At 33.7% G+C, this 27,537-nt stretch overlaps 1 protein-coding gene across 2 annotated transcripts in view; it reads left to right on the forward strand.

The window, feature by feature from the left end:
• The window catches only part of SMAP1 (small ArfGAP 1), a 131,420-nt gene that overhangs the window by 47,847 nt on the left and 56,036 nt on the right, over positions 1-27,537 (forward strand). The window contains exons 3-6 of one of the 2 annotated variants that reach the window (XM_033099464.1): positions 10,473-10,558; positions 18,990-19,065; positions 24,410-24,490; positions 27,244-27,324. In XM_033099464.1, the coding sequence (XP_032955355.1) occupies positions 10,473-10,558; positions 18,990-19,065; positions 24,410-24,490; positions 27,244-27,324 (324 nt within the window). The remainder of the gene's footprint in view (positions 1-10,472; positions 10,559-18,989; positions 19,066-24,409; positions 24,491-27,243; positions 27,325-27,537) is intronic. The other variant, XM_033099472.1, reaches the window with a different exon arrangement.

Below are 27,537 nucleotides of genomic sequence, written 5' to 3' on the forward strand. Positions count from 1 at the left end.
CTGCATTCTTGGCTGGAAGGAAGATTTTTAAACCCAGCTCTTTTTACATCGCTGTTTACTGTATTATAACAAAAGAATAGAAGCTATCTTCCCTCTCATTTTCTGTCCAGCCCATTTTCTGAATGTTTCTGCCATCTTCAAAAAATAGAAACCTGAAACTAGAATATTGATAGGCAGTTGAAACTTAAATTTGACATGAATCATGCAGTTGTGCAGATTTGTTGAACTTGGAACAGGATCCAAGAATATATTGCATTGATGAAGGTAGGATAAGTTATTACGTTTTCCATGGGAGTTCTGCAGAGGAGAAGCATCCATAAAATAAAATATATTATTAAAATGAGCTTTACCTGATTTTACTTTTAATGAGACTACTAGAAAATTTAAAGCAATATAACTGGCTCAGATTATCTTTTTGTTGCATAGCAGCAGTACAGGTATATCATAGTTATTATGCATTTTCCTGTACCATTGAAGCCTTGTTCTGCTTAATGTTTGCGTGGTACGAGTATATCTTGGTTTGCACTTTCTATGTGTAGTTTCAAAATTATTTTTTTATTTCAGTGACTTTTAAAAAACTAGGTTTTTAGTATTCTGTTTCCTTGTTTGAGTTTTCTTCTTCAGTGATTGATTCTCTTACCTGTGTGTTGGATCTTCATTGCCTAACTCCCATATTTGTCACTTTCTCTTGGATCCTTTTCATTACTTTTTTTTTTTTTTAATTTAAAATATTTTCTTCTTTAGCCTCCCTCTCCAGTTTTCTTTAGGGCATCATTTGTTGTGTTTCTTTCCATATTTATTTCTGAAATATTTTTTTCATTTCTAATTGTTTCCTGAGTTTTTATTTTAATTCTCAGTGTTTGTAATTTCTGATTTAGTTGTTCTTTTGTAACTTCACATGTGTTTTAACTCATATGTTCTTTCATATCTTGTACATGTCTTTTAGCTCGTTTTGAATTAGTAGTTATTTGGTCTAGTGTATTTTCATTGAAGAGATGTTATTCTCCTTATTTTTTCTTCTAATAACTTTGAGATTCGATCTTGATGTTTTTCTATTGATTATTTTTATGTGACATTAGTTTTCCATTACTTTTAAAAGGAATAGATATTCAAGATAGCTTTTCTAACTTCACAGAACTCTCTCTTCAGTTGTTTTCATGTAATGTTCAAAAGTAAGGTCACTTATTTTCTGAGATATTCTTGCTCTGTTCTGCCACTTTTATCTGGACCTTCTCTTCCTTTATCTCCATTATCCTTACCCTGCTCAATTTTGAGTATTTCATAGTAGTTTCTCCTCAGTGTGGGACCCTGTCCTGGAAAAAATAGTGAGGATATATAGGGGCTAGATAATTCCCCCCATTTCAAACTTATTGTGGATCCTTTGCATTTACTTGCTATTGGATTGGGTAAAACTCCGTTCAGTTTCATGTACTTTCTTCAAATTTGTTCACTGTAATTTCCAGTTTGTCTCACTTCACTATTTTAGTGTTCTGTTCTCAGATCCACCCAACTCCACATTAGTTGCAGGCATCATGCAGGCCTAGTGATCATTAGTACTTTGTCTTTACCTTGTGATGGCATTTTGGAGTTTATGGGGAGACAGTATCACCAAGTTTTGTTGTAAATGTTGTACATGGGTTTTTGTTTTTTTCTAGTTACAATTTTTTTGTCTTTGTGTAAGGAGTTTCTGGGAGCTTCAGAAATTGTCACTGCTATTACAGAATTTCTATGACAAGCAATATTTAATAGAATGAAATTCCAGTTTAAAAAAAAAGCTAATTTGGAGAGCTCCATGATTTACCCACATTTGACCTACTCTCTCAAGATAAATTTTCCTAGTGCTTTATAGAACCAGGCACATAATAAGCTTTCAGTGCACAATTCTTGGTATACAGTTATTCAAGAAAACCCAAGGTCAAGAAACTTCTCTCTTATTTTGTGGAAATAATGCTCATTATAGTTCCATCAAGCTTATGAAATTTCTCAAATCATGGCCTCCAATGTACATACTTAACTTTTTAAGTTGATTTAGATTCAATTTATTATGCTAACCCCTGACCGGGATCATTAAGTGTGTTCTCAGAGAAGAGCAGAGCAAGCGGGCGGCTTTATGTATTGTTTACATATGCAGAGTAAGATGAAGAAAGAAATGTGGTGCTGTTCTATAATAAAATTTAATCTGTGAAGTTTAATCAGAAGTTTGCATTTTTAGGCTATCCATTTGGGAAAACGTTATATTTATTTTGAATTGGAATGTGCAGGATTGTGCCCTGCATTTTCTTCTTTCACTTGATTTGTTAATTGTTTTAAGATTAAACTTTTAGAAAGGTCAGTAATCATTTTTAGAATCCTCTTTTCCTAGTGACTGGGTATAGTTTTTGGGTCAGAACAATGAAAAGCATAGTAAGATGTTAGTGGAAGTCTTTCATTATTTTAACTCAGTTATTTCTGTACTGCCTAACTAGGTAGAACTGAGAGAGTATTACTAAAGGAATATTAAATTATTTGAAAATAAGGGCTTATATATCCCCATATAGAGTGCTATATTTGGTAGGAAATTGTTTGTTAGTAGTGAATACCTGCCTGTGTGAAGGGATCATCTGGAAACATAATTGTTACTAATTTCATTGCACATAATAGTTTAAAGGTGTAATCACTTATCTTCCCTGCCCTGTATGAATATAATAAAAATGATAGAGGGTAGCAGACATAGTCAAAGAACTGGGCTAGAACTCTATACAAGTGGGTTCTGGTTTTGGCTTTGTTAACCACATGGTGGGTGATTTTCAGCAAGTTACGTAGTAGTGGCTCCTTTTTTTAAAAAAAAAACACAAAAATACCATCTAGTGATATGGTAAGTTTAAACAAATTTTAAAAATATCTCATTACTGTTTTTATAGAGACCTTTGTTTGTTTCAGAATTTCTAAAAGCATACTACTGTGTGCCGAGGGCCTTCCAGGCAAAAAGATGGAGAAAGCATGTTGCATTTAAGAAAATAAAGTAATTTTCTGTGAACAGAGTATTGGGTGCAATTATATGTGTGACATAGGTGGTAAAGGGGAGAGGTGCAGTCAGGGGCTGGTTTGGTCTTGATCCTATGAGTGACAGGGGGTGGGGATAAGGACAAAGCAGGGGACTCTTATTAATAAAATATTCTAAGTTGAAGAGTAACATTTAATGTTACATTCCTTTTAAGAACATAAATCTGCTGGGCTTGTTTCTTTGGTGGCTTAGGCAATGGATGACTAGATCTTGAACTGCAGTAGTGGTAATGGGGTTGATTATTGGGGGAAGCCTACAGAAAATATTAAAGAGTTAGAATCACTAAGACTTCTGACAGAGGAGGGAACAGTCCAGGATGACTCCTGAGCTGGGCCTTAAACACCTAGCATTGAAAGTAGTGGTTTGTTTATTCCTGGACTCCTAGTGGTATGAATTTCATAGAAAATACAGATGACAAAAGACTGTGATGTGAAACTTCTTCAACTTTGTAGCAACTATCAAATGCTGCAACAGATAAATCAATACCCGAGAATGTCTAGAAATTGTGAAAAATAATGAAAACTGGTAGCTCTAATTACACATCATCATTTAAAAAATTTAAAAATTTAATTTTTAAATGTGTGGTTTACTTACTTTGTTCTTTAAAAGAACAGTTAAAACAGAAAGAGGACAACTCCCCTAAGACACAGTTTTTTATAAAAACTGAAGGCATGGACTCTGTGTTAAATATTTCCAAAGAGTTCCCAAGACCAAAAATGGTGGCCCTTCTTTTCCAGCAGCTGGAATCCAAAAGATCTTGAAACCAGTCCTGAAAAGCTTGCTCCTATGCAAGAAATCCTGGTGGCTTTTGAGAGGAAGATAGAGAACTATTCTGGAAAATTTCCAGTGGTAGTAGAGGTGAGTCACTGACATGAAGAATTTATTCAGGGACTACAAATACTCATTTTCTCTTTTTAATTGAGTTTTTTTTTTGTGTGTTTTTTTTTAAATATGCATTTAGCCAAGGCAGTTTGAAAATCTTAGTCTTTGTGTTCTACAAATTTAATGAACAGAAAATAGTAGAGCAAGTAGTATTCTGTCTCCCACACAAAAACAAATGCATTGAAATTTTAAGAAGCAAAAACAAACATTGAAATTTCAATGATGCAGGCTTCTGCAACAATACTGTTTCTTTCAGATGATGACGATACTGTGAAAGACGTAGTAAACAAATGCCATGTTTGTACTTTGAGAGCATTTTTTTCTTCAAGATTTATAAAAATGTAAATTAAATCAAATTTCATTTGATTTGATTCATAATCTCTTTGATTAGAAAACTTTGTTCTCTAAGTAGGAATGTAGAATACCAGTGAGGAGGGTCTCCTTGCTCTGATTCAGATGCTACTTGGATACCCTTTCTGAGCTCCCTCTGGATAGTATTTTATTTAAAAACAATGCAGGATTAATAGAGCCCCCCGCCCCCAATTATTTTATTGTTTGGGAGAATTGAAAATATATGGACATGGTACAAACTTCAAAGGGTACAAGAGGTATAAAATGAATAGTCTCCCTCCCATTTTTTGTCCCTCAGTCATCTAGTTTTTCTTGTTAGGAACAACCACTTACCAGTTTCCTGTATATTTTTCCTGAAAAGATTTTATTCGTTTACAGGAACATGTAGGTGGTACACATTTTTAGTTGTTTTCATATCCTTATACAATAATCTTTTGAACTGGAGGTAAGATTCTTCTTTCCCCCATCTATTCCTCAGAAAATTGGGTAGAAGAGTTTTAGTTTACATGATTTTACCTTTCTCCTCCAGACTTAATATAGACATGTTCAGCATCCTTCCTTTATACATTAACATGTAAGATTTTATTGATATTTTAATGTTTTGCATTTTTGCCTTTGGCAGTTTAGATCTAATTGCCACATTGTAACCTAGTCACTTGCAACAATGCTATTAGTAATCTCAGTTCTTTATTTTGTAGCTGCTTTTCTTTTTTCCACTTAGTCCATTTTTTAAAACAGCCAGTAAAATCCAGAAGGGCATATCAGAACAGAACACACATAAAATTTTATGAAATTTATCCAGATAGTTTCCTAAATTAATACATTGTTGTGAATTTTAATTTAACAATGAATTGTTGTTGTTGACCACGTACCTATTAGTATCTGAGGGAGAAAGTGCAAGAAACGTTACAGGGACAGATAGGTAGGTATGGGAAAAGGGGGAGGATACACAAAGGTGAAGGAGAAAGGAGGTCCAAGGAGCCATATTTCTTAAACAGCCACTGAGCCTGGCCTGGACTGTGTTTGCTTTAGTTGGGGAAGGATAAATATAAGCCATACCCAGAAGTAGTTGTATTACTGAGTTGGATTCCACAAAGAGCTCTGCTTTCCAAATTTGAGAAGATTTAAGAAAAGGAAAAAAATTTGACAAGTTGTATTCTTAGGAGGATGAATCATTAACTTGGAATATCAAGTAGCCTGTCATTTCTCTTGGCTTTTATTATTATTTCCTGATACTGACAATGATTTAAACTTGGGCACATTTTATCATTTATTTCTCTCTGTTCCTATTATCTTTTACCTTCACATTTATTTCAAGGCTTTTTTTTGCAGTAAAATTGTTTGTGTTGCTTATTTATAATTTTTTTCACTGGAGATGCCTCATTGACATGTAACAGTGACTTTTTGAAAAACATATACAGTACTGTTACATAAACATAAAATTTCCCATTACATTTGTTTGCCTTCTTATTGATTCTACCTATTTTCTTTTTACCTAGTACCACTTTTTATTATATTGATTTTAAGTTTAAGTTATATTTTGTATGTTTTAGTTTGTTAAATTACACAAATTCAATAAATAGATGCAAGTTAAAACTTTAAATTGACAATCCCAATTTTCTTCAGTTTCTGTACAGCATAGAAAACTTAGAACTCTTTTAGAATATAGGTTTTATTGTTTCTAGTGCAAAAATTAGGATTGGGTATGAAATGTTTTCTACTAAAAAGTTTCAAAAATAGAAATGCTTTGTCTGGGTTAGATTGTGATGATGATATATCTACTTATAGATGCTTGTTAGCATTTAAATTCAAATAGTATTTTGAAATTGAATCTCAAGTGATGTGTGAGGCCTGGGGCAGATATTGTTCTATGTACTGGATTATGCGGAGAAACTGAAAACACGTAGTTATGTATTGACAAGGACAAAATACTTTTAATAGTAGGTTTTGGTATTCTTAAGTGTGAGTCTTTATACCATTTCCAGGTGAAGCCTTCCTTTACAGTGATAATGGTGGTGATTTTGGATGAAGATGGTTCATTCAAAAAGTACAATGTAAAATTCATCTTTCTAGGAACATATAATGTATAAAATAGGACAGATTGAATTTAATAGGAAAAGTTAATGATATTAATTTAAAAATATGTTCTACCTAAATGGCATTTCTTTTAAAAGAAGTATATGCCCTTTATCATCTCCCACCCCCGCCTTTTTTTTCCTACAACTGGTGTGCTCATCCCAGCTGTGGGAAACTGAATTACAAACTGCCAAAGAATAAGCAACTAAAATCTTCCTTTCTAATAGTCAGTGCATTTTGCTAAAGCATTTTGGATGAGAGAACCTAAAAGAAAATGATTAATGTTTTAATAACAGGAATGATGTTTTAATAATGGAGGCAATACTTACAGTATTCTATTTTGTGTTGAAATTTCCTGGATACTTGTTTTGACTAGTTGTGGATGGTGGTCAGGATTGGGACGGAGGGAACGTGATCCTACTCTCAACCCTGTAACTGATTCATTGTATTATTTCCCATCAGAGAAATCATAGAACCTCTTTGTGCTTCAGTTTCCTCATCTGTAAAATGAAAACTGAGCTTCTAAAGTGAAGAGCCAGGTGTCTGTAAGCCCTGCAGGACATAGTTCCTACTTTTACTGGATGCAGCCTGAGATAACTAAACTCCTGATAGCTGATGTTGGTTCTATCAAAAGTTAAGTACTCACGGAGACTAATAGTCATGGGACTGTTACTTAGCATCTTGCAGCTTCAATTTCCATTCCCATCAAGTTAGAGTGATAATACCTAAATCATGTTTTTTGAAAGGTAAAGTACCATATATGTATATGCAATGTATGTAACATATATATGCAATTTACAATATATATTATTTATATATAAAAATACAGTATTGAGGCTAAAGCTTGTCATTATAGTCGTTAGGTTATTTTCATTATTTTCTTCCACTGATTACCAGAGTTTATTCTTCAGGGCCAATAGAATATGTTTCTGTAAGTGTTCCAGGGGTCTTGATCTATGTCTTGAAACTTTGAGGGCAGCTAGTTTGTACCATACTTCTATCACCTCTTCGAAATGCCAGCTCTTGTTATCTTCCCCTAGTTCTAACCATCTCCAAACTGTTTAACCTTTCATGTCTACTGATCTTTGCATTGCTGACCTTCCTTCTACCTACTCTGTTCTAGCTTCTAGAAACCATTTGTGCTTAACCAATGTCTTCCTTTTCCTTACAAAATGATCTTTCTACATCTGTGATGTCACTGAATCCTTGTTTCCCACAGTCCCAACTAACACGCACACCTATGAACCTGAACCCAGCCACTTCTGGCAGTATTCTCCTGTAGAAATGACTCATTTAACATCATTTCTCCCTGTCAGATTTTTATACCTCTTTTTTTCCCTCCTTTTAATTGTGATTTATATCATGCATAGAACAACATTAAATAATATGGTATAATGTACATGTATGCCTTGTTCCTAATTAGTTTTTATTTTGACAGAATAAAATATTAATGGCCTACATTAAATAAAGAATATTTTATATAAAATGTGTACAGTCATATTCATTGAATATAAGATATTGCTGATTGTAAGATACACCACTATGGACTAATAAAAAAATATCCATTATAAGATACTATCAATTGTAAGATTATTACTTATCATAAATGTTAAAATATGAAGAAAAACATAGGATCAATGAGATGTGGCATATATAGCAAGCACATACTGTTTTTAGTCTTATTAAATTTTTGTTAAAGTCTCCATGTTTTTTATTTGCTTCATAGAAGTTTTCAAGTTTTCTTACTTTCATAGTTTCTGTGAGCTGTATCTAAGTCACTTTTTGCTTCATTGCAGATATTGTGCAACCTATGAGATTATTTTTTTCTTGGTCTAATTCTTTCCAAATGTTTACTACCTTTATGGTTATATAGCTTGATCATCTCTACTTCCAAATTCCCACTATGGCACAAAAATACAGCATCATATGTATGTTCGAGATAGGAAACATTTTTTTCTTTTTTCAGGAAGGGCAGGCTATACTGACAGTTTCTTAACTCATGTTCCCCACCACAGCATTACATATTAGCTCTGCTCATACTAACTTCATGCTAGAGTGTGTCATGATGTAGTAGAATCCTTTGACCTTGTACTGTCAGTTCACCTTATACAAACATTTTCTTCATCTTACACCCTTTTTTAAAAATTTATATTTAAATTGTAGTTGACATTCAATATTAGCATCTTATATACTTTTGAAGCTTGGGTTTCTTTTGCCTTAGCTTTTGTTTTATCTCTCGAGCTAAATAACAAAAAACCTTTAATTATTTCTTAATTTACTATCCCCTTACATTTCCCAGCCCCCTACTACTTTACTTTCTCATTATCTTTAGAAGAGTGACTTAGAAATCTCATTTACTCTGAGAGAATACTTAGGTTGAGATGGGGTAAAATAGACATCCAGCAGTGAGTATATATTAGTATTTTGTACACCTTAAAACTCTCAGTTGGGAGAAAAACCACTGTATTTTTTATTTGAAGGAAGATAAAATTCTTTGTACACTTGAGGACTACAACTCAAGGTCGACATCTAGTAGTGATCTGTTAAACCCGGATTTGTCTTCTAGGGTGTGGGTATGTGTGCCTAGGAAATTAAAAAAAAAAGTTATAAAAACTGATTTTTCTACCAATTAAAACATTTTAAGGAACTCAAGCTCTATGTAAATAATGTAAAATAATAATTGAATAATGTTTTATTTGTAACTGTTAATTTAGTTTCTAATGGAATATCCAGGAAGTACTGTTTGGCTTGTCCTTACTCATAGATGATTCTGAAACTTAATTAAAATGGTTGAAATGATTAGCAAATTATTTTATGCCTCCTGAGCATTGGTTCTTAATCTTGGGATTTATAGATTTTAAGGAGGAACTCCTGAACTTGTAGTACAATTTGGCCATTGGGCACAGTGTTTTCGTAGGTAGAGGGTCCATAGCTTTCCCCAGAATCTCAGGAGTTAATAACCTCAAAGAAATTAATTCACTTCTTTAGAGTTTGAGGTTAGCACTATTTCTTTTTTGTCTGCTCTCCATAGTGATCTTCATTGTAAATCATGAAACCCCAGAGTATTTTGAAGCTCAAAACAAAGAAAATTTAATCTTGAGTTGTTACCCTGGAAACAGCAGTGTTGTTCAAGTGGTGTATTTAAAATAATAGTAATACTGCCCACAGGCTACCCAGGGAATTCACTTTTAGGAAGTAGTGAGTATAAATAAAGATGATACTGTATTCACAGAAAAATACATTAGAAAACTGTGGATTCTCATATGTTGAAAAAATGTGAAGGATAAAAAATATGCTCCTATTTTGAACTTGAGTAATTAATTTCATAGTTGTGATTTATTTTTCTAACAAGTATATATGTTGGAAATAATAAATGGTACCTGGTATCCATATAGATGTGTGTGTATATGTATATACATAGGGTGCCAAAAAAATACACATTTTAAGAAAGGAAAAAATTGGGCTGGCTTGGTGGCTCAGGTGGTTGGAGCGCCATGCACCTAATACCAAGGTCTCTGGTTCGATTCCCACATGGGCCAGTGGGCTGCACCCTCTACAGGTAAGATTGTGAACAATGGCTCTCCTGGAGCTGGGCGTCCCTGAGCAGCCGGAGGTCCGCATGAGCTGCTGTGTTCTGCCACGGGCTGCTGTGTGAGCTGCTGTGTGCTGCCAGGAGCGGCTGGTGGCCAGCATGAGTAGCCAGCAGCCAGCGTGAGCGGCCCACAGCTGGCGAGAGCTGCCGTGAGCTGCTGTGAGCGGCCAACCGACAGGCATCCGACTGCCTCATTGGGTGGAGTGCAAGGCTCATAATACCAGCATGGGCCAGGGAGCTGTGTCCTACACAACCAGACTGAGAAACAACGGCTTGAACTGGAGTGGGCTTGAACCGGAGTGGGCGGTGGAGGGGGGTGTGGGGAGGGAGAGGAGGTGGGAGACAGAACAAGGGGGAAAAAAGGAAAAAACTGTATTAAAATTGTAATAATATATATCAATAACGAAAAATGAATACAAATCATGTGTGTACATTTTTTTTGCATCCCTGGTATATATGTGTGTGTATAAGAATTAATTTTTAATGTTCATATGAGTAATGAAAATACTTGATTTTTTTTTTTTATAGTGTATGCAAGATATGGGAAATACTAAAGCAAGACTACTCTATGAAGCCAATCTTCCTGAGAACTTTCGAAGACCACAGACAGATCAGTATCCTTTAATATTTCTTTATTGTGGGTCTGTACAGAATTAACTCACTTTTATAGCTCATATTTGAACTGTTAGTATTTAGGAAGATGTGAACTTTATGATACTGTTGTTCATTCAAGACAGAATTTGATATGCCCTGAGCTGTGCTTTGTATGTAGTAAATTTTTATTAGTAATTTGGTAATACATAATCTACATAGTATTTTTAATATAATTATTACTAAGTTTAAAATATTACGGCTAAGTAATTATTAGTAATTATTACTAAGTTTATAATATTTTTGATTGATCTCAAACTCTAGATTGGAGAGTATATATTGTTTATTATTTTACCCTGTTTATTAGAGACTTGATTTCTGAGCATCTTGAGTATTTTTAAAAATAATTTCCAAATGGATTTTCTTTGATCACTTTTATATAGTACTTATATTTATGTGAAGCTGTTTGGCAAGTATTAATTTAAAAGGCAAATTACATATTTAGTGTAAGTGGAAGTGCTGAAGTAATGTATGCTAATATTTACTACTGACATTCCATCTTTGCTTAGGTTGCACAAATAGGTTTACTTTACAAATTGCTCTAATGAATAAACTAAATATTTTCTCACAGGCATTTTAGTTAGGATGCTTTTCACATTTGTTAAAGAAAAAATCATTTGATTCTATAGGATCTCTCAAACTCGTATTGAAGTTTGAGAAAATAGCTCATCAAAATTGTGCCGCTCTATAAATAAGATTATCTTACTGATTGTATTTGTGATTCTATCCAAAGGTGACATTTGTGGTTTTGACAATAAGATGTAGTTTCTGAAAGATCAGTTAGACATTATCCATTTGTATACAAAAACAGTTTGTGTGGTCAAACAGTGGAAAAGGGGTGATCTTTTCTCACATGGAGATACAGGTCATTGTATATATTCTCATGTTTGTATAGAACCCTTTAAGCTACATTCAAAAAGTTAGTATTTGTATTTGACTTGTTCTGTTTTCTGCTTCCCTACGTCCTTCCTACAAATTTAGCAATCTGGTATCCAAGGCTATTTTTATTATAGTAGGATTCTAGGGTAGGAGTAAGAGGTACATTTCAGTCATAAAAATACTGTGTGAGCAGAAGTATTAAGGTGTGAGCAACATGATATTTTAAGGCTTTGATGTGACAAGATTTAAGTTTTGTGGGGCAGTTGGCAGTAGAAGCTTATTTTTCAGATTGTCAGGGGTTTCATTACTATATAGAACATTTTGGACCTGTCCATTTCATTGACCCAAAGGGTTAAAGGATTTGAAAAGCCTTGAAATGTTTTGAAGCAGGAGAAACATTAGAAACTTTGTCTACCACAAGGAAGATTAGTCGAAGGAGATCTTGGAGTCAGAGAGACCATATAGAATCCCAATATAGCCCTGAAATGAGCAATGATGAAGATACATAAATTGGATAGTGGAATTGAGAATGGACAGGAAGAGATTGGGAAGTTCAGAAGGAGATTGGAAAAGCAGGAACGATTGGGTTAGGTTAAAATCAGCTTTGTTTCTGAGAAGGACACTGAGATGACCCCAAGTTTTCTAGTTTGGCTGAGGTTCTATGGAATTCAGTGGAGAGAAGGAATTCGATGTCAGATGATGATTTAAGAGTTAGAAATGAGAAATAATGAGCCGTGCATCAGCACGTTGGGCAGGTTAAGGTGTCTGTTGGTTACATACATGGACATACCCATTAACTGACTGGAAACATGAGTTCTGGACCCAAGAAGAAAGTAGGAAGAGTGCAGATTGGAGATTCACTTAGCATGGAAGGGATTAGTGAAGTACTGCGCGAAGTTACATTTATCTAGGACAGTGGTCCGTGACTCTTTTGGAGGGTTTTATTGAGAATCTTGGGAATGCTGTTTTCTTTCTCTGAAAAATGAAGGCCTAGGACAGAACCCTGGGGAGCAGAGCAAACAAATAATATCCTAGGTGATTATTACCAACTGCTTGCTAGTTGTACTGATTTATTCCTCTTCTTTCTGCTTCTCACTTCCCAGCCTGATTTGACATGTAAGATCCCTCAAATTAAAGAATCTCCCTTTTCTGGAAGTTTTTGTGTATGTGTGTTGGGGGTTGGTTTGGTTTGAGCTGAGGGTTTTTGGACTTTTCTTGAATATTACAGGGTAAATCACTTGAAGTTCTTGAAATTGTGGAGGTGACATTATGTGGTGCTTTGTGGATGAAAGTGGCTTCCAAGTTATTCATTCTATCACCATGATTTCATGTTATTTTCGAATAAGCTTTGAAGATACTCAGGGCAAGACAATATATAGCTTCTTGGTATCCTCTTATATTGAACTTTTCTATGCATCATTTTATATATGTTGGTGGGAATACTATTTCTTAAGTAATTACTATCGGTTGTATATGATGAACCTTAAACAAGTAAAGGATCAATGAGATAGTTATTAGTTCTGGTATTGTTTTGCTGATAAATTTTTTAAATATTTGGTCCTTATCTGAAAATTTCAGGAGAGGTTTTTATAGTGAATTGATTGGTGTCTGGTAAATCTTTGACCTTTGACACAGTGAATGTATAATGTTGGAAATAACAGCTGCAGTAGCTGTATTACTTAATAAGGGTTTGCTGTGTTTCAAACATTGAGCTTGGCATTTTATGAACATTATCTTTTTAAATTTTCAAAACAGCTCAGTGAGATCATTATATTTTCATTTTTGGCTGGGGAGAGGGTGGGATGCTCAAAAAGCTGTTAAAAAACTTCCCAGAGCCTCCAGACTTGCATCTTGTTTAAGGGCACTTGAATATTATTTAATGATGATAGTCTGAGTAAAATCGATGTTACCATATTTGAGTCTTGATGGTGTTTAAAAATAGATAGGCTTATAGTTTGGGACTCTGCGACTAGACCGGAAGTCTAGGTGAAGATTTCACCTTTTGAGTACCTGGTGTGATTCACCTCGGGCTTTTGGGTTATGTGTATTTTTGCTGTTAGCTCAGCACGCTTATTTGAATTTTCAAACTAAATGCTCCTACTTATAAAGCATTTACAAATTATGGTCATATTTATATGAGGTTTTGACTCCTTACTGTTCACAAAAATAGTTGTCAGAAACTACGTAAAGAGGGATTTTGTTTGAACAAATTTGAGGTAAATGACTACCAATGATAAGAGTATAAGATGACACCGCTTGGACCGTGAGACTGGCTCCTGTATCTCATATAACACTATAGCGTTCATTTTTTTTCCCCCCCCGCTTTGTTATAGCCATGTCACTTTTGTCCCTTTTAATTATGAAACACTGATTTGGAGGTTGTATTAGGGAGACTAGAAAGAAAACCTGTTCCCTTTCCTTATTTCATGAATCATTCTAAAGCTCAGCGTTCTGTTAAAAGCCTAACATCTCTGCACTTTCATTGATTTTAAATATAGTTGTCTCATCTCTAGAGGCAAGTGGAAACAAAACTCACATAATATGGGACCTCACAGCATTCTTAACAAAATTTGTCATTTTAAAAGCTTTACAATTACAAAACTTAGGCAAAAGCTGCTGTGAAAATGTAATTTCTCATGTGGGATGTGGTTAATTATAGGCTTCCTGTACGAGTGCATGACAAATGATAAAGCTTTACATTAAGCTTTTCATTATTAGGATATTTTGTCTTATCTGAAAACTTTAATTATTTCAGTTCCATGAGATCTATTGTGCACCAAAGCTAATCAGCAGTTCTCCTCTGAGATTTCAAAGTTTTACTGCTGTCAGTGGTATGTGTCTGGAACTGGAAGATTTTCTTCTTGCGAGTAGATATTAATTTAGTTGTCTTTTAAATGATATCTTTAAAGAAAGGGAAAAAATCTTAAAATACTAATAATTACATGGTAAAAGATAAAATACATAGTAATGTTAAAAGTTTTCTGGGCTTGTGTACTACAAAATTTGTTAATTTTGAGGAAAGGGACGATTAAGGGTCCTGTATTGAATGTTTTGTAACTATAGGCCTGGGGAAGATTCTGGGGTATTTTGTTGTTTGCTAATTCCCAAATAAACCTCTTAAACTGGAATAGTTATTAATATATTGCTTACCTTGATTCTATTTCTAATTGATTCTATATTTTATTTCCAGAAAATATTCTATTTCTATTTTTTTTGGTTGTATTATTGATCTCTATCAGTATAACTAAGTCGTATGTGGAGACCTGGAGACTGGAAAAAGAAGATAAGTATTTCCTGATCTCCAAATTCATTTCTTCTTTGGTTGTTGTTTCTCATTTGTTCAGCTAATTAAACTTGTGATATGCAAGTCATCTGAGCCCTGTCCAGTTCCTCCTCTACCATGGGCCCTATGTTTTAAAAGATTTGACTATCAAAATACATTTTTATAATAGCTAAAAATTAAATAGCACACACTGTGTGCCATGCACTGTTGTTCTTAGTTCTTTACATACACTCGCTTATTTAATTCTTACAATAATCCTGTGAGATAAGTCTTGGTGTTATTTTCATTTTAAAGATGAGGAAACAGATACAAGTGTACATAAAAATAAAAACATTTATTGAATGTTACTCTTTGTTAGATACTGTGCCTAGTGCTTTATATACATTATATAAACTCTCAACAACTTTGTGAGATGAGGAGCATTATCTTTTTTACATCCTACGCTATTTCCCTGAAAATAAGACCTAGCCAGACAATCAACTTTAATGCGTCTTTTGGAGCAAAAATTAATATAATAACCCACTATTGTATTATTATATTGTATTGTACTGTAGTGTACTATACTATACTATGCTATATTAGCTGATTGTCTGGCTAGGTCTTGTTTTCGGGGAAATGCGGTAGGTGTAGTTTCAGTAGATTAGCTAACTTAAAGGTCACTAAGGCCAGGTAAATAAAGGCCAGGTAAATAGCAAGTGCCTACTGTTACCAAAATGAGGATATACTTTGGAGACCATCTTCTTTGGGAATTACTTTCCCTTGAAAATCTCTCAAATTGTTTATACTGTAGTCCCCTCTTATTGGCTTCACTTTCTGCAGTTTCAAGTTACCCAGGGTCAACGACAGTCCAAAAATATTAAATGGAAAATTACAGATATTTTGAGAGAAAGACCACATTCACATACCTTTTATCACAATATATTGTTCTAGTTTATTATTAGTTATTGTTGCTAATCTCTTACTGTGCCTAATTTATAAATTAAACTTTATCATTGGTATGTATGTATAGAAAAAAATAGTATATCTAGGGTTTGGCACTATCTGTGATTTCTGGCATTCACAGGGGGTCTTGGAATGTATCCTCCGTGGAGAAGGGGGAACTACTATAATGACAGTTACAGGCACAGAGACTGTCTATAAATCCAATTTCGCCATTTGCTCTCTAGCGTTGGGATAGAATGGAGGAATCAATAACTATAAGACCATGAGCCAGCTACTGACTTTATAAATAAATGTATTAGAACACAGTCATGCCCATTTATTTATGAAGTATTATATATGGCTGTTTTGGGGCTACAAAGGCAGAGTTGAGTAGTTGCACCATAGACTGCAAAGCCTAAGATATTTACTACCTGGACCTTTAAGGAAATGTTTGCTGATCCCTGGAATAAAATATCATTTCTTTAGGTGAATTAAAAGTGAAGAATTGGCTTGCGTTTGGGACCTTGTACAGAAATACATAAGGACCATGTGCTTCTTTTTTGCTATGAGAGACATGTAGGAATTGAGATCAACCAAGGACATAGCATGTTCCCTAAATCACAATCTTTCCTCAGGTGAATCCCATGGAATTTTAAAAATTCACTTTGTGGTGTGCTTTGATCACTTTTTAAAAAGTATGTTTTATGTTAATAGGAAGATCCTAATACTTCATTTTTAGTTTAGTTTTATATCCTTGAAAAACAGCAACTTTCATCTTATATAATTTTTAATTGCTTCTTAGATAATTTCTGAGTGGGTTTCTTATCGTAAGCAAAAATTAGACTCAGATATAGTTGAATTATTTATATAAAATACACTAAATATAAATTAAGATTTCACTGTCATTTCTGAAAATTCACAGCAACACATCATTTTATAAGATGTCAGTATTGTTTTTCACTCCAAAAGATTGTATACTTAAAATGTTTGCCTTTTTCAAATTCATCAAATATAAAACCATCATAGTTTTCAATATTTTAGTTTTACTATTGGTGGTTAAATTATTTTATGTACTATATTTCTAACCTTAATAATTTTTTTGGTCATAAACAGTGATCTTTTCTTTGTCATAAGCATTTCATAAAAGAGAGTAGTGAAATCTTTTTAGGCTTTAATATGTAATACACTTTAAACAATATTGAGAATAAACTTTTCTATCTTTAAGAAGGAAAAATGTCAATGTTATTCTCCTCCCAGATAGTTAAACATAAAAATTATACTTTAAGAATTTGGATTTCCAAATTTCCTTTAGTTAAAAAATAACTATATACACATTATGTTACAGCGTTTATATTTAACAGTAAATATAATCAGTTTTTAAAATATTTATATAATTTTTTCAAATATGTATTATATTAGCTGGAGTGAAAATGACAATCTGATGAGTAAATTCTTTTTTCTCTTTTGTGGAGGTAAATAGTTGTCTCTACAATGAAACTTGCTCAATACATCCACATTTCTACCCCTCGTTCATTGGGTCAGCGTTTTTGATTGTTTCATTTTTTTCTGTTAGAAAAATAGAAAAATGTAATGTGAACTTGGATTTACAATCATGAGCAAACTTAACATTCAGCTGGTTCGCATGTGAAATAGTTTATTAAAATACCATTGTAGTTTATGAAAATCTTGGCACACTGCTAATATTTTGGTACTGAATTGCCTGCCAAAATGTTCACGTATTTAAATATGCAGCTTTATAGCCGCTCTGGGGCCTTTCACCTTGAAAGGGTCTCCAAGGCTACTTTGAAGATGAAGGTGCCCTCCAAATTTGACTTTCTGCTCTAGATTTTGAAGCATTTATTATCATCACCAGAAATTAACTGACTGATTCACAAATGAGCTTGTGATGACCAGTAACATCCTGAAAAGGTAGATGTTAAATGTTCCTTGTTTTGAATTTCTCCTTTGTACTGTACAATTCTTTGTATTATAGAATCCCAGAGAACTTTGAAGCTTTCTATACTCCAGTTTTAGTTGTGAAATGGCCCCTACCTTATATGTTGTTAAGAGGAGGAAAAAAGATAATCTAAAGTGCCTTTCACATACCCAGGTTGTAGAAAGCTATCTTTAAAAAGTAGCTTTCAATTATTCTGCTTAATATATTGAATGTTTAGGCTTTCTGTCTTACTTGCTATTATGAAAGAGCTTTGAGTGCTTTCATATTGCCCCAACTCTCTTATGTCCGTCTGTTAACTCTATTACCTGTTGCCTCAGCTGTCAATTTAAAAGTCTTTACTAACTTCCAATATGGAGTTATTGACTGAAAATGTATTGTTTTACTGCTTCCGGTACCTTTTCTTTTGAACAGAAGGATGTCTTAACCTGGGGATCTACAGAGATTGTATTTAATGTAATTTCATTTCTTTTGTAATTCGGTGTATTTTATTGTATGCATTGAAAAGCACAGTCCCAAAAGAGAGTCCGCAGGCTTTACCTGTGGTTTTCATGGTACTAAAAAGGTTAAGAATCCTTGATAGAAGAATTCCCGTTTTAGTGGAATATGATAAAGCGTGATTGAGTAGTAAGAGAAGTCACCTATATCAAATAACTCAAAACTCTCAAATCCCGCTAGAAGTGGCCCACTTTATCAACAGCTAAGGCGAGTCCAGCCAACTTCAAAAAGATCAAATAGTGTTAGCTTCTCCATTCCTCAGCTTTGCAAGAAAAAAATTGGCCACCATGTTTGGAATACACAGGGAATCCTCTGTGATACAACCAGAGGTAGCCAGGTGTAGTGGGAAAGAGCATAACTATTGGAATCACAATCGTTTAATCTTTCCAAATTGCTGGTTCTTCATCTATGTGGAAATAATAATATGCACATTATTGGGTTGTGGAAGGATTAAAGAAAACAAATGATGGACAACACTTACACAATGCTGGTACACTGTGGGTACTGTATGGGTATTAGTTTCTTATATTGAAAATCAAAAATGAACCTTAATTGAATTTAGAGTTTTAGGGAGAGGGGTGGAGAACTGAGGAGTGTGGTGGAATTGAGAAATATGGTTACTTTTCTTTCTAGAATTAGGTTGAGTGGTTTTGTTGAATGGGAAAATTTCCTGAAACAGACTTTCTTTGGCAAAAAAAAACATAGGTTACAGAATTTAGTTGCAGAAATAGTGTGAGGAAAGCACAGGCTGGGGAGTGGAAAAAATGAATTTGGAGTCTAAGCTTTGTGTAGAGGAATGAATAAAGGGGCGTGTACACATCACTAAACTTATGCTTTTCCTTAAGTTACCTGTTTTCAGAGCAGTCGAATTTTTCATCAGAGATAAATATGAAAAGAAGAAATACTATGATAAAAATGCTATAGCTGTTACAAATGTAAGTAAAACCTTCATCTCTATCACCAATTGATGTTTGTTGACCAGATCATGAACTTTAAACATACAGTACAGCTCAATTTGTTTATTGTAAAAATATACTAGTTGCATACATTTTAAAGTAGGAATATTGGAACATTTTGTCATATATGTTAATGAGCTCTCACAAAGTAGAACTCTTGATTCAGAAAGGAATGTATTCTATGAGTCTGATAACTGCTAAAATGGCATTTAATTAACTTGACTTTATGAAATTTGCAAAAAGATAAAGCCACTAATGAAAAAAGGGGGAGAGAAAATTATTTCACTACATTCTGGAAGTGAATGAAAAAGCAAAAAGGCAAATTTATCCTCCCCTAAAGGCTTTGATGGATCTGTCCAGATATAAATATATTAAAATATGGCATTTTAATTGGTTATCATCAAGCCTTTTGATAACTAATAGTTGAAACCTTACTGTAGATCAAATATGTTATATCACGTTCTTTTTAAGGTTTTTTTTTCCTGATTAAGGTTTCCCATCCCCGTTAATTATAATGTAAGACAAATTGTCTCTGTTGGTGCTATCATTTGTTTGATTTCTAGATTAATAAGCAAGCTATATGTTAATTAATCTTGTGGTTAAGTCATCGGTCAAGCAATTTAGAGACGATAATTTCATCTCATTTTACATGCAAACTGGGTTTTCCTTTTCAGTCCATATGGAGAAGTAATATACTAAAAAATTCAATCAAATACTAACAAATTAAGGATATTTTAATATATTTTCTTTGATCATGAAAAAAATCTCGTTAAAATATGTTTAATGTATCATTGATATATATTTTGGAGCAAAAATACCCTGTGTGTAGAGTTTGGGCTGCATTTACAATGGATGTAAAAGAGGAAATCTTTGAAAGATTGATAAAAATTGCCAATATTGAGCATATTTATAATATCCGTAAAACTAAGTGTAGTTATAGCATTATGGGGAAAAAAGAACTAACTTTTAAAGATAAGTAATACATTTTCATATGAAATTTTAAGAAATCATTTTAGTTTATAAAACATAGTGCTTCATATTAAGCACCATTTTAAAAATCCTAAACTTTTTCATTATATCTATATTTATAGTATTTTATTTTCTTGGCAACAATTTCAAAATTATTTTATGTAGTAATGTATAGGAAAACAGATTTATCTTAAAATGATAGTTGTTGTTACAGAATGTTTGTTCCCCGCCCCCCATGTGTGATAATGGTATTATGCTTAGTTAAGAGAAATTCTTCACTCTAAGAGGAGTGTGCTGGAATAAAATATTTAGGGATCAAGTGTCATCTCTATAACTCATTTTTATTTTTTTTCTGTTCACAATATTTAATATAACAAGTTATACAAATGCATCTGAAATAACCTAGTATGGAAAATTATATTAATTTTGGAAATCCTGTTTCCTCCCACTCGCATGTGTGTTGCAGTGACTTTTTGCAGAGTCTTCACGTGCATCTTCAGCATCCGTGTCTTGGTCATCACTGACATTTTTGAGTTACCTAACAGTCTTTTTCATTAATTAAAAAAAAATCATTCAATTACAGTTGGCATACAATATTATATTAGTTGCAGATGTACAACAGTGATTAGACATTTATATACCTTATGAAATGATCACCCTGATAAGTCTAGTGTCTACCTGACACCACACATAATTACAGTATTATTGACTATATTCCCTATGCTGTACTTTACATCCCCATGACTATTTTTATAACTGGCAATTTGTATTCCTTAATCCCTTTCACCTTTTTTCCCCATCCCTCTACCCCCTCCCATCTGGCAACTATCAAAATGTTCTCTGTATCTATGTATAACTCATTTTTAGATGGCTCAGTGAACTCTAGCAGCTGAGTATATTTGTGTGTGTATATCGAGAAGAGAGAACAAACATGGCATAATGTTAAGGTTTGATGAATATTAGTGAAGTTTATAGAGGTAGTCATTCTACAATTTTTTTACATTTTTTGTGGGATTAAATAAAAATGTCAAGGTAAAAGATGATATACTCTTGAGTTTATATCATTAATGTAACGAAAATTCAGAAAAATTCACAAAAATCATATTTAACAAAAGGGAAAATGTATTTTACCTATTTATTTATAAGCAAGATAATGATATTTTTTAAAGTTTATATTCTAGCAAGTTTAAAATACTTCTTCCTTTCTGTGGCAATCAATGTGCAAGCAGCTAACCTTACATATTATTAAGAATTACATTATATACTTACATTCAGTGTTCTTTTGTCCTCAGTAATAGATTGAAAATTCATTCAAATAATAAGTTTTGATCACTTATTATGGTCACAGTCCGCTAGGATACTGAAACAAAGAGGACATGACCTTTGCTCTCAGAGAGAATTAATTTCATAGTGGAGATTGAGACCAGGTTAAAAAAAAATAAAAATATGAAACAAAATATAAGTATCTTATATCTAAGGCACCTAAATGAGTATGAGGGCACTAAAGGGGATATACGAGTTTGGACAATTAAGTTCGCGAACACATCTTAGAAAAGTGCTACATATCTCATTGCTGAATATCACTATGGTCACCTTCGAAGTACTTCCCTTGGGAAGCTATGCACCGACACCAGCGCCTTGTCCATCCATCAAAGCAATTTTGGAACTCTTTTTCTGGAATGGCCATCAGACCTGTCGTCGTATTACCCTTGATGTCCTGAATGTCACCAAAATGTCTCCCTTTCAATATTTCCTTTATCTTCGGGTAAAGAAAGAAGTCATTAGGGGCCACATCAGATGAGTAGGGAGGGTGTTCCAATACAGTTATTGGTTTACTGACTCAAAACTCCCTCATAGTGCCGTGTGAGCTGGTGCATTGTCATGATGCAAGAGTCATGAATTGTTGGTGAAAAGTTCAGGTCGTCTAACTTTTTCACACAGCCTTTTCAGCAATTGCAAATAGTAAACTTGGTTAACTGTTTCAGTTGGTACAAATTCATAATGAATAATCCCTCTGATATCAAAGAAAGATAGCAATATCCTTGCCATAGGTTCGTGAACTTAATTATCAGACCTGGTATAAGGAGGGACATTTTGAATACTGGTTGTACTGGTTCTACTCTGATAAAAAGATGTCTTGAGGGGTTATTAAGCTTGATATGGCTGTTACCCCATAATAAATGGCTCTGAACTCCTTTACTTTTATAGTATTTGTGTCTGATTTTTATAGTTGTTGTGTCTCCTCCTACTTAAAGTAGCTGTCATTTTTTAGTGCTGCCAGTATGTGTTATTGCTTTTGTTATTTTCTTATTTTAAACAAGAATAAGGGCCTAAAGGTGACCCTGTTCCTCTGTGTAAGGTAGTAATTTTTCAATCCTATTTTTAAAAACACTGATAAATTTCTTGCCCTTCTGAAACATAAACGTTTCAAGAGGTGGCAAAATACAAAACAATAAACTAAAAAAAAACAAACAAAAAAAAAACCCCAAAACCAGTCACCGAGAGTTTTGCTGCTTTTTCTAAAATATTGCCACTTGCCTCCCAGGCCATTTAATGTGTCTGGAACTAAGACCCACATGAATCCATTTATAAAGAGGGGCTAGGATGGTACTTCCTTCATTCCGAAGGATGTATTTGTCATTGTGAAGAGTGGCTTTAGTGAACTGTTAATAAATATGGTGTCTGGTCATATAAACATGGTACTTCTGAGAAAGCAGGGAGGGTTACATGTGTTGCTTTATGGAAGGAGCTTGTGGTAGAGGCCATATGGTTTTGAGTGCTGTGTGGTACTGTCAGCATGAATTAAGGGAGGAGGCTTAAAGGGGAAAGTGAAGTTTAGATAAAGACAAAAACAAAGGAAAATATATTCCAAGTAAAAAATGCTTTTTTACTGTAATTATTATTAGTTCGTAGCCCCAAATGGAAGAAAATATATTTATTTCTTTTGGATCTTTTAAAGTAACTACATGGTGCTGGGTCCAATGTGGGCATATTACTCGTTGTAACCCTCGGCATAGTAAATGCTCCTATTCTTCTTTTATATTTTTTTACATGAGTCTGGGCAAAAAGGTCTTTATGATACAGGTTATTATCTTAAATGATTTTATGTGCTTTTGTTTTCTATACAAAGGGGCAACTAAAGATCTCTAACAAGTAAATGTCTGGTAGAATAAACCAGCTTTGAAGCCAGGTCTTAAGATGCAGTTTGACTTTTAAAATATTTTCTTTTATGTGTAATTTCCATTAGTAGTCACTGAATGACTGGTTTGCACAGTTATAACAGCTAACAATGTGCAAGGGAAAAAAAACCCTAAAGTTTATTGTCTTGGATTGTGATTCAAGAATTACACCCATAACTAAATCGGTAATGAGCAGATTGAATGAGGACTTGTCATCTCACAGTTATTTTGACATTACATAATGACCTTTCTATTATAGCACTTTTTATTTTTAAAAATTTCTCATAGGCACTGTTGATATGATAGGGCAATATAGAGATGTCAGTTTTATGGCTCCAAAGATCTACTATGCATTTTGTAAACGTATTTCAGTTATATTTTGGCAGTAAAGCGAACAGGAAGATAATGCTCCCATTAAAGTGATCAACTGCGTGTATAGAAATTGTGTTGGAAGATGTGTGAAAAGGCTTTTAGATGAAATTCTTTTTCATGTGTAAATTGCCACTGCTACATATATAACTGTCTCATAATGCTTTGGGGTAATTCAAGTACAGCACTGGAAATAGTGTTTGTGCGTACTGATCTTAAAGGAGGAAGTATATAAATTGCTTTCTAAGTCTGCTGCTCTGCTGTTATATAGCATTAATCCACTCTGTTTTTCTCCCAGCCTTTTTTTCTGTTTTCTTAAACACTTGATTAAAACTTTAACTTTTCCTACTTCAGCTCTGTTTTATTTTCCATTCTTAAAAGTTATTATAAGTTTAAAAAAAAAAAGCCCTCATTTGTGCTCTCCTGCTACCCTGGGCAATGTGTCTTCATGCTTCAGAGCATTCGTTTTTCAATAGTAACATTGACTAACAGTGGATGACTGGAGAAGCATGATTATTTTTTAAATACTTTTGGTATGACATTGTCTCAGTAAATTTAAAATTTTATAGTGAAATTCATTTTAAGTCATACGTTATTCTGTAACAAATATTTTATTTTTAGAAATTTCACATGGAAATGTTTAAAAAGCAATACAATTCTCCTGGTGCATTCTTTTCCTTGTTAACATACTTCTAAGTATTTAAGTATCTCAGAAGTACATGATTTTTGTTTCTTTCCTGTGCCTATGAATTCTGATTACCTTCTTTTTGTTTTTTTTCTCCTGACTTTTCATCTGCGTTCCACAGATTTCCTCCTCTGATGCCCCTCTTCAGCCTTTGGTAGCCTCTCCTTCTCTACAAGCTGCTGTTGAAAAAAACAAATTGGAGGTATGGTAGTGTTTTAGCCAGCTACCTTGTGTGGTGTTCAATGGTAAATGAACTTCCTTTCATCATTTGCCATAATTTGGGAGTGCTGTAATAGTTGTTTAAATTTCAAATGGTCTCCAGTATTAAATATATTAAATACAACAATTTCTAGAATATTTTCCTATGCCACGGGTAGGATTAAAGGGCTTTAATCTATATGTGATTTTAGAATGACTGATTTACTGGTACCATAGCTATATCTCAACATTTAAGAAGCAATTAGCTTTTTTTTGTTTCTATTACTGCCTTATACTTACAGGAACATTTTTTATAGTTGATCTTGAATTATTTGGTCTATTAGAAAAATCTGATTGAAATGTTTTCTTTCTATGATTCTATTGTTACAAATACTTGAAAGTTAATGTCAAGTTTCTTTGTACTCATATAGGTACAATGTATGCAGTATAGACTTAGAATCACCAGTTACAATTTTTAGAATATGTTTGGGGTAGGTGTGGTTAGGGTGTGTTCTCCTTGATAAATGACATGAGAGACATAGGTGATGCAAAGACAATAAGATACAGCCCCTGCCCTCCAGGATCTTACAGTCCAGTGGAGGAAAGCATAACTTTACAGGTTTCTAATGCAATATAATTTGTGCTGTGATTGACATAACACTCACTGTGCTGCTGTGAATACAGGAAGCACAATTTTGGTGCATCTTAAACTCTTCATAAACATTAACTATAAGGATTAGGATGCATTCCAAGTAGAGAAAGCACCTTTACAAAGACCTGTGGGCAAAGTGGAATGGTTGGGGACTTTCAAGTAGAATGGTATAGCTGGAACAAGTATAGGATAGGGACAGAAGTGGGAGAGGAGCCTTCTTGTGAGCCTAATGAAAGAGTTAGGTCTTCATTCGGAAGGCCGTGGCACTTTAATGATGAGTTTTAAGGGCAGAAGCCATAACAGATCTGATTTTCATGTCATAACACTGCTCCACTGTTTCTGTGGAGAGTGAATTTTATGCTGATGGGTGTGGGAAAACCTTGAAAACCAGTTGCTCTAATCCATGAATAAAACCATGGGAGCATGTGCCAAATAATGGAGGCAGAGGGAATGAAAAGGAGAGTGTATTTTTAAGAGATCTTGAGAAGATAGAATCCATGGGATTTATTCTTGGTGATTTCATATGTGCCCACCAATCATAGTGATTAGAAAGACAAGCTTCTTCCCTACTCGCATGACAATAGCTTCCCTGAGCAATAACAGCTCTGAAAAGTTACAGAGAGTTCAGCCCCAACATGTGAGCGAGAATGTTCAATTCCATGACTTTCCTCACTAATCTTGATTAGTATCTAGAAAACATTTTATAATATATAAAGAATTTTTGCGCCTCTCATTCTTCATTTATGAAGTGGGGATAATATTACTTATGAAGTTGTTAGGATTAAATGAGTCAAAACAGTGTCTGGCACGTAGTGAGGGGTCGGTAACTACTAGCTGCTGTTGTAAGGAAGAGCAGCAGTGCCCCACTGGATGTCAGTGAGTAGGGAGACTTGTGAGTCTGGTCTCTGTGGTCCCAGGACCTTATACCTTAGTGTTGCTTTGTGCCTTACTTTCCTGAGATTTTGTTTCTTCATTTGTAAAATGACAATAATGACAGTTTTTTTCCAGACAGTTATTGTAAAAATTAAATTAGAAAATAAGGTACTTATCACAGTGCCTGGCCCATAGGAACTTTGATTATACCTCTTATGTTATAGCCTGGGAATTGCCAATATTATCTTTCCTGATTTACAAACAGCAAAAATTCCACTCTTGGAAGAGGTTGTGTCAAACACCATTTTAAGCACAAAGGTGCAAACTTAGCCTTTAGGCATTTTGACTAAGTTTCGTGTGTTTATTATTCTGCCTTTCCTAGGTTTACAGTTTATATTTTCATGTTTGCTACCAGGAAACATGGTCAGATCAGTACTCAGTTGCAATAGAAATCTCGGTTTCTACGCATCTCTTCCCTCTAAATGCCTTATGAATAATGCTCTTTGTTTAATCTTTACTTCATTTTCCTTTCTCTGGCATGTTTGTGGCCCTTACGTTTTCTACATTATATCCTGTCTCATGCTTCTTGAAAATACAAATTGTGAACATTATCATACCATTATAGTTTACCTAGACTGTTGGTTTACACTAACTGGTCAGGTGGCTCTGGTCCTGAAGCACTATATTTAACATTTTACTGTGAGAAAATTATTGTATTTGCCATTTTTTAAAATCACAACATTACGGAAAGGGTTTGGTGATGTTTTAAAAACTTAAAGTGATTGTATCCTTTCCCCGTCATGTTTACATTTTACAATCTGTTTTTATCTGTGTGAAAGTAATTGTGTTCCATCAGTTTACTTTTTTTTTCTTAAATTCAGATTTCAACTTTATTGGTGCTATTAGGAAGTCTAACTAACCTTATATAAAGATACAGTGAGGATTTATTGAATAGAGTTTTCATTTGTTTAAAATAAGCTCTGAAATATCAAAGAAGTTCTAAATTGTCTCAGCTCTGTGTTAATTTTTTTAAGAAGATGTTCTTTATTGTATCAACATGTAACCTCAATGAGAAAATGAATTTGCTGTGTTAACTTTTATATTTCAGTATCTCCAGATATTGTCATCACTGAATATTTGTACTTTTCTCAAATGATAACTCTAATAAAACATATTTTAAAAACTCACATTTTTTGAAGTAAACTTATCAAAAACCTTGGGCTATGTTTTAGAAAGAAAAGGAAAAAAAAAAGGAAGAGAAGAAGAGAGAAAAGGAACCAGAAAAGCCTGCAAAACCTCTTACAACTGAAAAGGTAAAATTCCCTTGTTTTAAAATCTATGAAGATTACCATTTTATTTGTATACTTATATTTGAATGACTTTTGCGATATTCACAATATGCAAATAATTATTCTTTCAGTAAGTATTTATTGAGTTACTACTGTGTGTATCAACTAAGCATGTCCTCTAGCTTGTTCTGTATGAACTGTAGTCAGTTCCATGCCAGGGGTGCCAGCAAAATGTAT

Source organism: Rhinolophus ferrumequinum, chromosome 3 (genome assembly GCF_004115265.2).
Source record: "Rhinolophus ferrumequinum isolate MPI-CBG mRhiFer1 chromosome 3, mRhiFer1_v1.p, whole genome shotgun sequence".
In the NCBI taxonomy this organism is placed as follows: Eukaryota; Metazoa; Chordata; class Mammalia; order Chiroptera; family Rhinolophidae; genus Rhinolophus; species Rhinolophus ferrumequinum.